The sequence below is a fragment of the Callithrix jacchus genome, chromosome 3 (assembly GCF_049354715.1).
Source record: "Callithrix jacchus isolate 240 chromosome 3, calJac240_pri, whole genome shotgun sequence".
Taxonomy (NCBI): domain Eukaryota; kingdom Metazoa; phylum Chordata; class Mammalia; order Primates; family Cebidae; genus Callithrix; species Callithrix jacchus.
This window is the reverse complement of record NC_133504.1, coordinates 190018809-190034955: the sequence shown is the minus strand read 5'-3', so window position 1 is coordinate 190034955 and position 16147 is coordinate 190018809. Positions and strand designations below refer to the sequence as shown.

The 16147-nt window shown below is 43.1% G+C and overlaps 1 protein-coding gene across 5 annotated transcripts in view; it reads left to right on the top strand.

Annotated features, from left to right (window-relative positions):
* HTT (huntingtin) overlaps nt 1-16147 on the top strand; it is a 163081-nt gene that overhangs the window by 39580 nt on the left and 107354 nt on the right. For 2 of the 5 annotated variants that reach the window (XM_078366024.1, XM_035292338.3), the window contains exons 8-17: nt 574-752; nt 5577-5781; nt 7238-7285; nt 8960-9040; nt 10639-10979; nt 13331-13415; nt 13674-13792; nt 14626-14737; nt 14979-15116; nt 15984-16142. In XM_078366024.1, the coding sequence (XP_078222150.1) occupies nt 574-752; nt 5577-5781; nt 7238-7285; nt 8960-9040; nt 10639-10979; nt 13331-13415; nt 13674-13792; nt 14626-14737; nt 14979-15116; nt 15984-16142 (1467 nt within the window). 5 annotated transcript variants of the gene reach the window in all.

Here is a 16147-nt window from a genome sequence, read left to right as displayed (position 1 = left end):
TCGGATGATCCCTCAGCTTCTGGGCCAGGCTATTTGGCACTGGCTGAAAGAATGTGAACTGCTTTGGGTCTGCAGTGAGCCCGCATGGGTCTCTGTGACCCTGCAGATGCAGCTGTGCCCAAGGACACCTAGCTGTGCAGTGGGTGTGGGCTGGGGTGAGCCCTGCCTGCCTCCCAGGGCCTGGCCCTCCATCTGTGCCAGCCCTGACTACGGTGAGTCTGTGAGGCTTGAGACTGTGCCTCGGGTCCCTCTGGGTTTTCTGTAGGTCAGCTGACAGTTTCTCATGTTGTTTGGGTAACTGTGGAAATCATCACTGGCAAGTGCTCAAGTGAGCGTGTGGACATGTGAAATGAAATAACCACCCAACTTTCAAAGACAGTGAAGCTCACAGGAAAGGAGCCTGCTAAGCCGGGAACATGGATGTGAAGCCACTCCCAGTGGGCCTCATGGTGTACTCATTCGTGGTCATGTTCGTGCCATCTTTATCTCTCAAGATCTCTTTTTTAACAAATTAAGCCAAGAATCTCCAAACAGTGAGTCAGATGTTAAGACACCTTGCTGCTGCCCCCACAGGCTTACTGGTTCCTGTCGAGGATGAACACTCCACCCTGCTGATTCTTGGTGTGCTGCTCACCCTGAGGTATTTGGTGCCCTTGCTGCAGCAGCAGGTCAAGGACACAAGCCTGAAAGGCAGCTTCGGGGTGACACGGAAAGAAATGGAAGTCTCTCCCTCCGCAGAGCAGCTCATCCAGGTAGGAGGACAGGGTTTGCTCTAGGCCCTGCATGTAAACGACTAACATTCAAAGAACCAGTTAATTTGGAAGAGAAGCAGCAGAACTGAGGGTTAGAGGTGTGGATTCTGGAGCTGTGCGGCTCAGTTCCAGCCTGAGGTGCTGACTCCTAGCTGCCTTCCCTCTGTATGTCAGTGTCACTGTGAGTCAAATGCTATGAGGTGATGCCTCCTCAGGTGCTGTGTTACCTAAGCTCCTCAGAGACTACTACTACCCTGTTTCTAAAACCAGAGGTCACATTATGTGTTCATCCGCCCAGTAAATATTGATTGAGCACCCAGAATGCTCACTCAAGGAGGTAGGGCGTGGTCCTTTGGGGTGTTGGAAGAAAATGTTGAAATTCTCTTTCCAATGCAGAGAAACCCTGCAGTAACTGTAATGTACTGTGATTGGCAGTTGACGTCAGTTCTTTGTAGCATGCTTACTCAGGTCATTTCATTGACTGTGTAACCATGCAGCCTCATTTTAAGCAATTGGATTTTTTGAACTTTACTTAAAATGTTATGTCAGGTTTTTTACTGTGCTTCAAATGTGCCATTTAGCTAAATTTTTTAGGGTACAAAATTGTCAGTGGCTTAAAATGATTCTTACATAGAATGATGAATTGAAGATAATGCTAATAATTTAAGCACTGAGTTAGGTAGTGTTTCTAAAGTGCTTAGAACGCTTCCTAGCGCATGTTGAGGCCATGTGAGTGCTGATTATTGACAGACAGCTGAGCAAGAGTGGGCGCTAAGAAAGTACTGGGGCTGAGTTCCATTCTGACCAGCTGCCCTTCGGTAATTTTATAGAATAAAAGCAGAGTCTCATGGGATATGACATTTAATTGTGTTGTCTTCAAAAACATACACATTGCTGAATGTTTTACTGAGTAAAAAGGGTGCTGCCATAGTAACCAAACATTCAGAATTTGGTTTATTTCCTCTTTACTATACCTTGTTTTTTGTTTTTTTTTTTTTTAAGCTTTTTATTAAGGAGAATTCCAAACATACAAAAGTATCAACTTATGACCAGTTATATTTCATTTATAATCCTACTTCTGCCTTTTTTTTTTATTATTTGGAAGCAAACTCCAATCATCCTCTTATTTTATTTATAAGTATTTCAGTATCTCTATAGATGAGGACTCTTTACTTTTAAAACTTAATGATGGTCAGGTGCAGTGGTTCATGCTTGTAATCCTAGCACCTTGGGAGGCCAAGGCGGGTAGATCACTTGAGCCCGGGGGTTTGAGACCAGCCTGGGCAACATGGCGAAACATCATGTCTTAAAAAAAAAAAAAAATCAACCAAGTGTGGTGATGCATGCCTGTAGTCCCAGCTACTTGGGAAACTGAGATGGGAGGATCACATGAGCCTGGAAAGTCGAGGCTGCAGTGAACCACGTTTGCCCCACTGCACTCCAGCCTGGGTGATGGAGCAAGATTCTGTCTCAAAAAAACCAAAGCCCCAAACCCAAAACAACATCACAAAATAATGCCATTGTTATAAATGAAAATATTAGACATTTTCTACATTGAACACCCACTAATTCATTGTCAGTTTTTCTCTCCACTCTTGGAATCAGCATCTAAATAAAACTGGCTGACAAGGATTAAAAGTCTCTTTGATCAACTGGTTCCCCTCCATCCCGGATTTATTGAGAAATCAGATTATTTGTCTTCTAAGTTTTTCTGTGGTCTGATTTACTGCGTACAACTCCATTGTGTAAATTAACACCTTTTTCTGTTCTCTGTATATTTCCTGTAAATCAGTCATTGGAAAAGCCTTGTCAGATTTAATGTATATTTTATAATGTACATTTTATCTGAGTTCAGTATTTCTTAACATATTCTAAGATAAGTATATTTTTTAAAGTATTGAGACTATATATGCTCAGTTTCCTTTTTTTTTTTTAACTGGTGCTTTTAAAAAAGGGGAATCATAAAAGTTTAGAGACCATTGGTCTGTTGAGAGAAGCAAATAATTACTAAACAGTTTAGTAAGGTTGAGGTGCACATGGTGGGGCCTGGGGAAGGTCAGTCCTGAGCCGTCACATACGCACACTTGGGATCTGAGCCGGCACAGGGAGTCGGGTGAAGAAAGGAGCTTTATAGACAGAACATTGGTCTTTGCCAAGTCCCAGGAGTGAAAGGGTGAGAGAATACTCACAGGGTGAGTGTGGGTACATAGACAGAGCAACGGTGGGTCCTGAAAAGGCCTCTGGGCTTTCTCGAGATTAGCAAGAGTGCTGGTTATGGAGGTTAGAAGGAGGTGGAAACTGCGTTAAATTGGGATTGCAGTAATCCTGGAAGGACAGGGATGGAGAGTGAAAGGGAAAGGGGGTATGGATGTGGGACTTACTTCATTGCTCATTTTCTGAATACCTTTCTACATGTCTTACTCCATCTTGTTTTGACTAATAACTGTTGTTTATTAAATTACTGTGAGAAATTCAGTTCCGCAAATGTAGCTTGGCTAACCATATTTAATTAGAATTTACCATTATCCTTGGCCTGGGCAAACTATTAAGCAAGTGTGGGAAAAATATTGATAATTTTAGATATGCAGGAACTCAGTTTGCTTTCCATGTGTGCTTTTTGAAGAAGAAGTAAATTGGAATATAGAGGAAGCCCTGAAATCCAAGAAACAAACTCTCTAACCTAGACATGCGATGGAAGCAATTCCAGGGTGATTGTTGTTCAGTGTGTACTTCATATTAGAAACCATTCTTCTGGAATAAACAGTTCACTTGAGAAGCTGGACCTAGCCCACTGGTGCAGGCAGCGTGGTATGCTCACTCAGGGAGGTAGGGTGTGGTCCTTTGGGGTGTCAGAAGAAAATGTCGAAACTTCTCTTTCCAATGCATATGCATATATTATTAACAAGGAGGGAGAAAAAAGGCAATTAGTAACCACAGGAGAGCCAGCAAGATGTGTAGAGGAAAGTTGCGATCCGAGTATGAAGCAGAAGAAGATGCAGAATGAATGTGAGCAAGTAGTAGATTACAGTGAGAGTCCATTTGCCCACTAACCGCGGGACGCTCTCTTTCAATGGCATGGAGGAATGATGCAATGTTTCCTTCGTTCTGAGTGTAGGTTATTAATGGGACTAGACTCAGAAAGAAGGAAGTATCTCAGTATTGCAGTGAGTAACATTTATGAACACTATTGTTCATAAATCATGCAGGGAATGACATGAACACATGATATGTAAGATGCATACCGTTTATTTTTAATGAAGTTTTTTGGCTTAACTTCCAGGCAGAGAATATTAAATGTAATGTTACCTAGTAGCATGTAAAGGGAAATCTCCATAGTATGAAAGCAGTGCTTTTGCTAATAGAAGTTAGGAGGGGGCAGATGAGGTGAAGGAAATGTGGGTGCTGGTTTCCTCACTACATTGAGAGGAGTCAGGAGATTCTTTGTCCAAAATAGATGGCTTAAGAAGTCAAGGTATAAGCTGATTCCTGGCCCCTTACACAAAACATTGGTGGGCACCTGTTCTAGGTACCCACAAGTGTTTTGTGTAAGGGGCCAGGAAGTAAATGTTGTCAGTCTTGCAGGCCATACCAAGTCTGTCGCAGCTACTCAACACTACTTTTGTAGCACTAGGCAGCCCATAAATGTGGCTGTGTTCCAGTGAGACATTTTGTACAAAAGCAGGGCAGGCCAGACCTGACCTGTGCACTGTGGTTTGCTGACCTGGAATTCAGGGGTATAGAGGTCACCGTCGGAAGAGCTAGAAGTAGGACTTCTTGCCTTATACTTTTCTACACTGTCTGATTTTTTTTAAAAAGAAACATATGTATTTTATAATATTAAAGATAACATTGGCAAATAGCAAATAAAAATACAGGACGCCAGAGAAATTTGACCTTCAGATAAATAATGAGTAATTTTATGGTGTAAGGATATTAACTCTTGTAGGACATACTTGCAGTACAAAATTATTTCTTGTTTGTCTACAACTGAAATTTAAATGGGTGCCCTGTATTTTATCTGGCAACTCTGACTAAAGGGAAAAAGAGTAAATTCGTTATGTTCATATAATGCGGTACAGCAGGGGATCCCAGCCCCCAGGCTGTGGAGCAGTTCTGGCCTACGGCCTGTTAGGAAGCAGGCTGCACAGCAGGAGGTGAGCGGCAGGTGAGCTGGCATTCCCACCTGAGCTCTCAGATCAGCTGAAGAATTAGATTCTCACGGGAGCGCAGACCCTATTGCGAACTGTGCATGTGAGGGATCTAGGTTGCGTGCTCCTTATGAGAATCTAATGCCTGGTGATCGGAGGTGGAACAGTTCCATCTTGAAACCGTCCCCGGGCCCTGTGGAAAAATTGTGTTCCATGAAACCAGTCTCTGGTGCCAGAAAGGTTGGGGAGCATTGTGATGCCGTATTAAAACTGCCTTTAAAATGTTTGGTATCTCTCTCTCAGTGGCACTCATTATAGTGTCTTGATTTTTAAAGGTATGTCAGGCTGGCTTCTCGCTCTGTATATACTTTGCTTTATTTTCCCTTTCTGAGTCACCAGTTTTGGGAAATAGAGATCTTTGTTCTCATGCTACTGCTCTAGTGGAAGTGCTCTATTTATTTGTAAGGAATTAATATAACAATGAAAACATCATTGAAATCTAGAAAACAACATGGAAGCTAATGATCACATTGGCGGAAGTGATAGGGAAATTTTTAGGGGGAGGAACTAAGGTATAAACTTTGCCAGCAAAGTCCTCTTAAAAAATGAAAAAAGGTGAAGCTTAGGATGCATTTATTAAACTCTGACCAGAACGTATGTGTTTCTGTGTTTCTAGGTTTATGAACTAACGTTACATCATACACAGCACCAAGACCACAATGTTGTGACTGGAGCCCTGGAGCTGCTGCAGCAGCTCTTCAGAACACCTCCACCCGAGCTTCTGCAAGCCCTGACCACCGTCGGGGGCATCAGGCAGCTCACCGAGGCTAAGGATGAGTCTGGCGGCCGAAGCCGTAGTGGGAGTATAGTGGAACTTATAGGCAAGTTATTAGCAAGGTCTACTCTTAGAATTAACTTGGCATTAGTACTAGTTACCCTCTATTGATTATGGGTCTGCCCTTTGCTAAGCCGTCTGCAATGCATCTTCCTTGTCAAAGCTTAAAATACAAATTTCATCTTTATTTTATAAATAGGGGAGTTAGGCTGGGCGTGGTGGCTCACGCCTGTAATTTTAGTGCTTTGGAAGGATCACTTGTGCCCAGGAGTTTCAGACAGCTTGGCCAAGTGAGACCCTGTCTCTACGGGAAAAAAAAAAAAAAATTAGCTGGGCTTGGTGGCACATGCCTGTAGTCCCAGCTGCTTTGGAGGCTGAGGTGGCAGGATTGCTTAAGCCCAAGAGGGTGAGGCTGCAGTGAGTCCTGATGGCAGCACTACACTGCAGCCTGGTGACGGAGCAAGGTGCTGTGTCAAAATAAATAGGAGAATTAAAGTTTAGAAGGTTAGGTAGCAAAATGAGGCCACACATTTAAAGCCCCTCCTTCTGATTCTTTCTCTGCCTTGGCTGCCTCCTGTTGTGTTTCAGGTGTAAAGAAATAAAAACAGTAGGGAAAGTAGTTCTAGGATCCTTGTGTTAATTTGCCAGAAATGGCGTCTTCAAGTCGTCAGAGGGATCTGAGAGTTCCTTCCTATCCTGACTTCAGAAAATCCCTCTGTCCCCAGCTCTCTGTCTGCCTCAGCCCAGTCTGCTCCTCTCCATACTCTTGGGGGCTGGGTCCTATCCCACCACGCAGTGTTGCCCTGGAGCAGTGAGCTTACGGGGCCCCGTCTTGCATGAGAGCTGCCTTTGGGAGCTGGAGTGGACCGGAATCCCTGAATCCCAGCCTCTTCCGCTGGGTCTGGTGCTTAGCAGGCTGTGGATAAGCTTTTGCTGACTCTAGCCTCCCCTAGTCCACTGCAGTGTGGTTGGTATAGGGCACTGTGCGTGCATCGTGGCCTTTCCTCACAGCCTCCGCATTGGAGAAAAGCCGAGTGAAGTCTCATTGCTACCTCTTGTGAACATAAATGTTTGCCAGAACCATGAGCAGGAAATGTTCATTTGCCTTGTTCTCTGTCCTTTGCACTGAAGAATCCTTTTCTCTATGGAATGCATGCCTTACAATAATGCATGGAAATACTCATCGCTAATAAAAAGTTACACTTGATCGTTAGTTGACTTAAAAATCTGAGATTTCTAATGCTTTTAATTTGGCTTTTAAAATAAAAATTATCTTAGCTTTTTTGACTTCTTAGGTCATATCTTTAGAACTATATATTTGAATGTTAATGTAATTTTCATATTGAAATTAAAATATTGAACTGTGATGTTAAGTGCTTCCCGTGGAAATACATTCACATTTTCCCTACCTTTAAAGTTGATTCAGGCTATTTGAAGATTTTCACATTTCTTCTAGATCTTATCAGCTTGTTATTTTATCTGTCTCTTTCTGTGATTTATAGCTGGAGGCGGTTCCTCATGCAGCCCTGTCCTTTCAAGAAAACAAAAAGGTGATTCTTTTAGAAATAAGAGTCTTGTGTTGAATCCTATTGATTTTCTTGTATTTCTGTAATGTATTGGACTCTGTTTATCTCTCCTCAGTAGAGTGATTATATGTGTGAATGTTGCCGGAGTCTGATAATCAAGCCTCAATAGTTCTGTAGGGTGGCTTTTAAAAATTGCTTTCACATCAGAATTGCTTTGTCATAAATTTTGAATGCGTCATAAATTTCTAATGTTCAGGGGTTAGCAGACTTTTTCTGTAAAGGGACGGAGTATAAACGTCTTAGCTTTATGGGCCATATGATCTCGTTGGCAACCATTCCGCGCTGTGCTGTGGCAGGAATGCAGCTGCAGACAATACCCGGCCAGCTGTGATCTCGTTGGCAACCGTTCCGCGCTGTGCTGTGGCAGGAATGCAGCTGCAGACAGTACCCGGCCAGCTGTGATCTCGTTGGCAACCGTTCCGCGCTGTGCTGTGGCAGGAATGCAGCTGCGAGTTTGAGGTCACAGTGAGCTATGATCATGCCACTGCACTCCAGCCTAGGCAACGGAGTGAGACCTGTGTCTTTTTTTTTTTTTGGTGTTTTCCCCCCCATTTACAGCTGTGGACCTTAAACTGTGTTTTGTTACATCTGGAAAATCCTTTTTTTAAAAGTGAAATCTGCCAATATTGTAAGACAGATAAAAGCAGAGTTGTGTTGGCTATAGCATTAGGGTAAAAGTGGTGGGGCGGCCTGGAGCCTCTCTTCTGGTGGCAACCTAGCTCTTGCACCTTCGAGGAAATTATCCTGGGATGGCGCTATGGAACATATTTGCAAACCGCTGATTTGGAGGCTTTTGTCACAGAGGTCCCTATTATTTAGTAGATAGGCCAAGTTGCTGTGTTAATTTCATCTAGATTTTGGGTTTCCTTTGCTAATTTTTTTCACCTTTAATGTCACATCATTGTAAGCTGATGGAAGTTATCATACTTCTGACTTTATTCTTTGAAGAGCAGAAATTAGAAACTTCCAAAAATTATTTTGATATTTTGTTATTTAATAACATTCATATGTAATGTAGCCACAAAGATTTAATGAGTTCAGTTAAATGATATTAAGACTATTGGTTACATTTGTTCTCATTAATGTCATTCTGAAGATGACAGTAAAATGTAGAACTTCACTAATGAAATACTGTTTCGTCCTTCCAGACCATATAATGCTCGAGTTCTGATCGTTAATCATAAAGTCCAGGAAATTAAAAGATAATAAAATGAAAGTGGCCTTTAGGTATAAGAGTTTTCTCTATAGATTCTGGTATGCCGTTGGAGCTGTGACGTGCATATTTCAAAGGCCAATAGGATTGGGTCTTTACGGTCGTCGCTTACACCATTTCTAAGTTTAAGTGGCAATGTAAATTATTTAATAGAAAGCAGTAAATATTAACTTACAGTGTAGTTTGAGAGTCACTGCTTCTAACTTTTTTCCGTATGGGTTATTGACTTCAGTAGCACTCTAAACAAAACATCTCTTCGTTCTTTGTGTTTGACACTGCAGAGGTGTAAAAACACTTACGTGAAGATAAACTACATTAGAGTAAATTAGATATGCTTATGAGTTTCATTTTCGAGTGCATTTACTTAATTTTGTAGTCCTTGTTTTTAGCAAACTTAAAAGGAATGTTGCTACCTTATTTACCAGGCAAAGTGCTCTTAGGAGAAGAAGAAGCCTTGGAAGATGACTCTGAATCGAGGTCGGACGTCAGCAGCTCTGCGTTTGCAGGTAGTTCTCTAGTTAGCTGCTGGTGTGGACCTTTGCTGTCTGCTGTCCACCCCTTGCCCCTCCTGCCCCTCCCCCTGCACCCGGTAGACAGCAGGGCTGGGGTCAGCAGTGGAGCCAGGTTGCTCAAATGGGGGCTATTTGGGCTTCTTTTATAATACTTACTCTGAAGCTTGTGTGTCTGTGGTGTTTTCATCAGATATTTGCTGTTTTCCTTGGTTCCGGCTGTTTTAAAATTAGGTTTATCCTTGAGCATTGGGCTTTGTGAGTTGGGGATGGCAGGTAGAAATGTCTTATGAGTTGGGTGAGTTATCCTGGGGGTTGGAAAGTGGGATAAAAGATTGCCTATGGAGAGTTTAACTTGAAGGAATCTGCCTTTGTTTACAGATATTTTTATTTTATTTTATCTTATTTTGAGATGGAGTCTCACTCTGTCACCCAGTGCAGACACCCAGTGTCACTGGAGTGCAGTGGCGTGCTCCCGGCTCACTGCAGCCTCCGCCTCCCAGGTTCAAGCGATTCTCCTGCCTCAGCCTCTCGGGTAGCTGGGACTCCAGGTGCCTGCCACCATGCCTGGCTAATTTTTTTTTTGTAGAGACAGGGTTTCACCATGTTGACCGGGCTGGTCTTGATCTCCTGACCTCAAGTGATCCGCCTGCCTTGGCCTCGCACAGTGCTGGGGTTACTGGTGTGAGCCACTGCACCTGGCCAGTCACAGATAGTTACCTAATGTGATTCTGTGTGCGCCTTATGCAAGATGAGGGTTAACCTAAGGCACTAATAACCGGATCACATGAGGGTGGTTTCGGTTGTATAACCCTATCTAAAAGAATATTTTAGTTATAACTGAAAGTAAGGCTTAAATATTTAGGGAGGAAAATTATATAATTCTAGTGGTAATTATTTACTTTACAAAATAAAAATAGATTTTTTTTCTGATTATTCAAATTAAACAGCAATAAAACATCACAACAATCTGGACTAGTATAAAGCTCACATGCTCAACAACCCAACTGCCCCCAGAGAGACTACTGCCAGCAGGTTCATGTTGGCCTTTTTGCCATGTTTTTATATAGTCTTCTTTGTTTTAAGTGGGAATTTAAAAAGTGAACTAGGAAAATGTGTTACAGGTTTATCTTGCAGGAGAACAGGACTACAGTAGAGATCTTGAACATGGCTTGGAAGAAGGCAAGCCTACCCCAGAGAGATGATGAATTTACAGTTATTTCTGACCACTGCTTGCTTAGAGGACCTGCATGTCTGTGCCTCTGACTAGGCTGCCCCTTAATGACAAACGTCCTTATACATTGCTCCAGTGAAGGCTTAGAGTAGTTGGTTAGGATCTAGAAGTTGAGTTTTTGCAGTGAAACACCATTGAGAATACTATCTGCTGATAAGTCTTGTTTTATTGAGATGGGTACTGCATCAAGAGGCAGTGTGTGTGGTGCTTGATGCGCTACTGTCCTGTGTTTCACTGTCTTCAGGATGAGGTGTGGCTACAGCATTTGATGACTGTGGCACTTTTTGTTATTTTGCAAGCCTTTGATTCCCTATGGAATGTTTTCTCACCATTTGACAAATGAGTGCTTCTCTGTCTTCAGCCTCAGTGAAGGATGAGATCAGTGGAGAGCTGACTGCTTCTTCAGGGGTTTCCACTCCAGGGTCAGCAGGTCATGACATCATCACAGAGCAGCCACGGTCACAACACACGCTGCAGGCGGACTCGGTGGATCTGGCTGGCTGTGACTTGACAAGCTCCGCCACCGATGGGGATGAGGAGGATATCTTGAGCCACAGCTCCAGCCAGGTCAGCGCTGTCCCATCTGACCCTGCCATGGACCTGAATGACGGGACTCAGGCCTCCTCGCCCATCAGCGACAGCTCCCAGACTACCACAGAAGGGCCTGATTCAGCTGTCACCCCTTCAGACAGTTCTGAAATTGTAAGTGGACACAGGGGCCTGCCATCATTTTTTTTTCTTCTTTTTGAGACAGTCTCACTCTATAGTGCAGTGGAGGCTGGGCACGATGGCTCATGCCTATAATGCCAGCACTTTGTGAGGCGGAGACAGGTGGATCACTTGAGGTCAGGAGTTTGAGACCAGCCTGGCCAACATGGTGAAACCCTGTCTCTACTGAAAATGCAAAAATTAGCTGGGCATGGTGGCATGTGCCTATAATCCCAGCTATTAGGGAGGCTGAGGCAGGAGGATCACTTGAGCCCAGGAGGTGGAGGTTGCAGTAAGCCGAGATTGTGCCGCTGCACTCCAGCCTGGGAAACAGAGCAAGACTCTATGTCTCAAAAATAAAAATAAATCAAAAATGAAGTGCACTGGCATAGTCTTGGCTCACTGCAACCTTCGCCTCCCAGGCTCAAGCGATTCTCCTGCCTCAGTCTTCTGAGTGGCTAGGATTACACGTGTGCACCATCACACCTAGCTAATTTTTGTATTTTTAATAGAGGTGGGGTTTCACCATGTTGGCCAGGCTGTTCTCGAGCTCCTGGCCTCAAGTGATCCACCCACCTTGGCCTCACAAAGTGCCGGGATTACAGTTGTGAGCCACCATGCCTGGCCCTGCCATCTGCCGTCTTTTGAGATCTTCCCTGGAGACCCAGACCTGAACCCTCCTACTTGTTCTCTTCTTGTCTAATACCCCTAATGACAGTGCAGCTTAGACCATTAATGGAGAGCTTGACCTCATCTGGTACCTTCACTGAAGGAAACAGCTTAGTGTCTTTTGTGTTGAACACTGAGGTAAAAAATTGGATTAGTTGATTATATGAACTCTGCTAAAATTGAGTGCATTTTACATTCTTTAAGGCCTTATTGGGCCCTGGTTAAATAATTTTTTTTAAAAATCCTTTAGGAGCCTATTATGAACAGATCTATGGTCTTAATGAAATGTGATTAATAGTGTGCATTATTTTAAGCACTTTTGACTTCTCAGAAAACTTTTGCAACATGTCCCATTTTATAGTAGCATAGGTTTAAGTACCTCTGGTCTCTGAGTTAGTGGACAAGAAACCCTTATGGATAGTCTAGTGAAGTTTGGTACAAGTCTATATTGAGTTTCATACTTCATTTTTTTTCCAGTTTTAAAAATTGTGGTTAAATAGGAATAACATAAAATTTATTTTCTTAACCATTCTTTACGTTGGTATTCGATCCGTTTAAATAATGTCCTGGAATCATCACTACCATCCGTCTCTGTAACCTTTTCATCATGTAACGCTGAAACTCTGTTCCCGTTGAACTCTGTATCTTCTGTCCCTGCCACATCCCTGGCAACCATTCTTTCTGTCTTCCGAATTTGACTCCTTTAGGTTCTCGTATACTTTAGGAGTCACACAGTTTTTGTGCTTTTGTTACTGACTTGTTTCACTTAGCATACATAGTGTCCCAAAGCTCATCCATGTTGTAGCCTGTGTCAGAACTTCCTGATGTTTCAGGCCAAATACTATTCTGTTCTATGGATAGACCACATCCTGCTTTTCCATTCCTCTGTCCGTGGATACTTGTATTGCTTTCACGTTTTAGCTATTGTGACTCATGCTGTTACGAATGTGGGTATACAGATATCTGTTGGAGACTCTGCTTTCCATTTTTGTGGCTAAATACCCAGAAATGGAGTTGCTATTACATCCCAATTTTAATTCAAAAATTCGCATCAAGTGTTTTATCTAATAGTATAGTAGTTAACAAGCTAATAAAACAATATTTTGGTAATTTGCTGGTAGTTTTAGAAGTCCATCGCTCAGTTTTTTAAGGTCAATTACACAGGACATTTCAAGTGGATGTGAAACATCCTGTGATGTAGACTCATGTCCCAAACTGATGGCTATACATACGAAATACCATGCCCGAAATTTAGTAGATGTAGTCTCTGCAATTTAGGAGATAACCTGTTACATCGTTAGGTTTTTGTCTAAAAGCTTTGTCCTCATATTTCCAGCTTGCTGTAAAATTTGTTTGTGAAGACAAATGTTTTTGTATGGGCTTTTTCTTTATTATATTAAAAAGAAATTTCCACATTGGAATTTCTCGAGCTATCAAAGCTTTTCATAATGTTGTGGTAAGGAGTGATCATAAACAGTTTCCACACTTGCATTTCTGTCCATTTGAATAGATGACAGATGAGCGCCCTTGTGTTCTATGTGTAAAACGTGCTCTTTCATCTTGCCTTTCCATGTTGGAGGGCTTGTCCCTTGGCGATCACACTTCAGAATTCTCACAGCCCCCCTTGAACTGTTTAGGTGTTAGACGGTGCTGACAACCAGTATTTGGGCCCGCAGATTGGACAGCCCCAGGATGAAGATGAGGAAGCCACAAGTGTCCTTCCTGATGAAGCCTCGGAAGCCTTCAGGAACTCTTCCATGGGTATGTGGACTCCAGGTGATGTGCTACAACGTGGTCTCGTATTCAGCCCTGGACATCTTAATTGCATCTTTGCTTCCAAGAAGAAATCCGTTGATATCGTTTTCCGAGTTCTGAATAGCTGATGAAAATGACCAATTTAGGAATAATCATACTTTTTCTTGATCTAAATCCTATACTTTCGAGTTATCTTAGCATAAATGTATAATTGCATTGTATGTGGAAATTTGCCACTTAATCTTGATTTCTCTGTTTTTAAAGCCCTTCAACAAGCACATTTATTGAAAAACATGAGTCACAGCAGGCAGCCTTCTGACAGCAGTGTTGATAAATTTGTGTCGAGAGATGAAGCTACTGAATCGGGTGATCAAGAAAGCAAGGTGAGGGACGTAGGCTTGAGACACTTTGGTGTTTCTGAGCTTGCGTGAGGATTTGAAGTCGCCCTGGCTACCGTCTACTTTATTGCTTTCCCATCCCTGGGATTTAAAATTTCCCCTTTAAATACCAGCTCTTCCCAGGCCTGTTATTTTCACCTCTCCAGGTACTACCCACAGCCTGAAGAGTTGCCTGAGTTCTGCCTCCTTTGAGAGTGTACCCCAGAGAAATCGGTTCTGTACTGAACGTTTCCTTGTCTGATTTCTTGGACCATTCATTTGATCGTTGTGTGTGGCCTTGCAATGGTTCTTGTTTTGGTTCTATTGAATTGTTTTAAAAGTCTCTCTTTATATTATCTTTTTACATGTGAATGTAATGGTCTTCACTTTGAATTCCTCAAGGGCAAGAACTAGGGTTTCACAGTCAGTCCCATCTACCAGGCCACTTCATCTTATCTTCCGGCTTCCCCAGGCTGTGTCCTTTCCCCAAGTAGTTTCTGCTTGTCCAGTAGAAGACCACTCACTCATGCTTTGCTTTCAGAGCAGGCTTTCCTGAATGCCTGGTCTTGGCTGCCTTCTTACCATGCCCACCCTCCCTGCATGCTGTGTTCATCCCCTGCCACAGCCCTGTGACCCAGTGTCCTGCTGCCTCTGGCTTGTCTGTTTCTGCTTGGCCATGGTCTCTGTGAGGTCAGGTGTGCATATGGGCACAGACCAGGACATTTCTTTATCCCCAGCACCCAGCGTAAGTGCTGCTCAAGAACTATTTGTTGAATGGACTAATGCATGAATGTATTGGTTGAGTATGAGACAAACAAGTGTCACTGTCTCCTTTCTAGCCTTGCCGCATCAAAGGTGACATCGGTCAGTCCACCGATGATGATTCCGCACCTCTTGTCCATTGTGTCCGCCTTTTATCTGCTTCGTTTTTGCTAACAGGGGGAAAAAATGGTGAGTAAAATAGGGCAAGTACGGAGTTGGAGGAAATAACCAGGTTTCAGAGGTCAACCTCATGGCCTGCTTTTGCCTTGTGTGCCCCAGAGGCAGTGGAAACTGGGGGTGAGTTTTGTTTTCACTAACTGAGGGGAAAGGAAGAAATGATGGGAGCAGGTGGGTTATTGGGTCTAGCTTTGCTCATTTGAAAACTGTCTGTTGTTTGAGCCTGAGAGTGGCTTGGGTGATTTCTTGGCAGTGCTGGTTCCGGACAGGGATGTGAGGGTCAGCGTGAAGGCCCTGGCCCTCAGCTGTGTGGGAGCGGCTGTGGCCCTCCACCCGGAGTCTTTCTTCAGCAAACTCTATAAAGTTCCTCTTGACACCGCGGACTACCCGGGTATGTTAAAATTTGCATCTTTTTCTCAGATTTAATCATCATTGTAACAACTATTGCAGTATTGACTATTTGAGTTTTAGAGCAGTAAATGTTTTGAGTTTATTTGGGGTATTTGACCTGCATTGTAGCTCTTCCAAAAACTTATGAATAGTAAGTTCTTAGTTGCATTGGTTCCCTTTAGATGAAACCCATAGAGACAAAAATAGAAACCTGGGCATGTAAGAGCCAATTTATATACACATCGGGTTTAAACCTAAAACACAAATTGTGCATGGTCACAGTTGAGCTGGGTCGTACTGAGCCAGGCCAAGCATTCACACTTGGGGGACTGGCAACCAAGATGGGCTGAGGTAGCAATGGACCCGTGTCTCTACCGCACGTGTGCTCGTTATGGAGCAGACATCATCCTCCAGCCTTATCTTTCTCTCTTTTTCTTTGGATGAGAGGGTACACTTGTACTTTTGAATTTATATTAGGTAAGTGTGTAATAGTTAAGGTTTTTACTAATCTTTTTAAAGTGAAATCTGGAATTTTGATTATTGTCTGACAACCTAGAATTATAATCCAGAGAGTCTGTTGTATTGAGGATATATTGGCAATATGATGACTCTGTAATTTTTAAATCCTGAAACGTTTTTTCTATCACTTATGGTTATTATAGTGAAGTCATTTCTGAATTTGGGTCTTCTCTTCACACCTCTTTTTCTCTTTCCTGAGAATCAAGCTTTTGTTTTGAGTTAGAAAGTTGATGGTGGGGAACTGTTCCATGGGGGGGCACTCTGTTTCCACAGAGATCAAGCTTTTGTTTTGAGTTAGAAAGTTGATGGTGGGGAATTGTTCCCTGGGGGGGGCAATCTGTCTCCACAGAGGAACAGTATGTCTCAGACATCTTGAACTACATCGATCACGGAGACCCACAGGTTCGAGGAGCCACTGCCATTCTCTGTGGGACCCTCGTCTGCTCCATCCTCAGCAGATCCCGCTTCCACGTGGGAGAGTGGATGGGCACCATTAGAACCCTGACAGGTAAT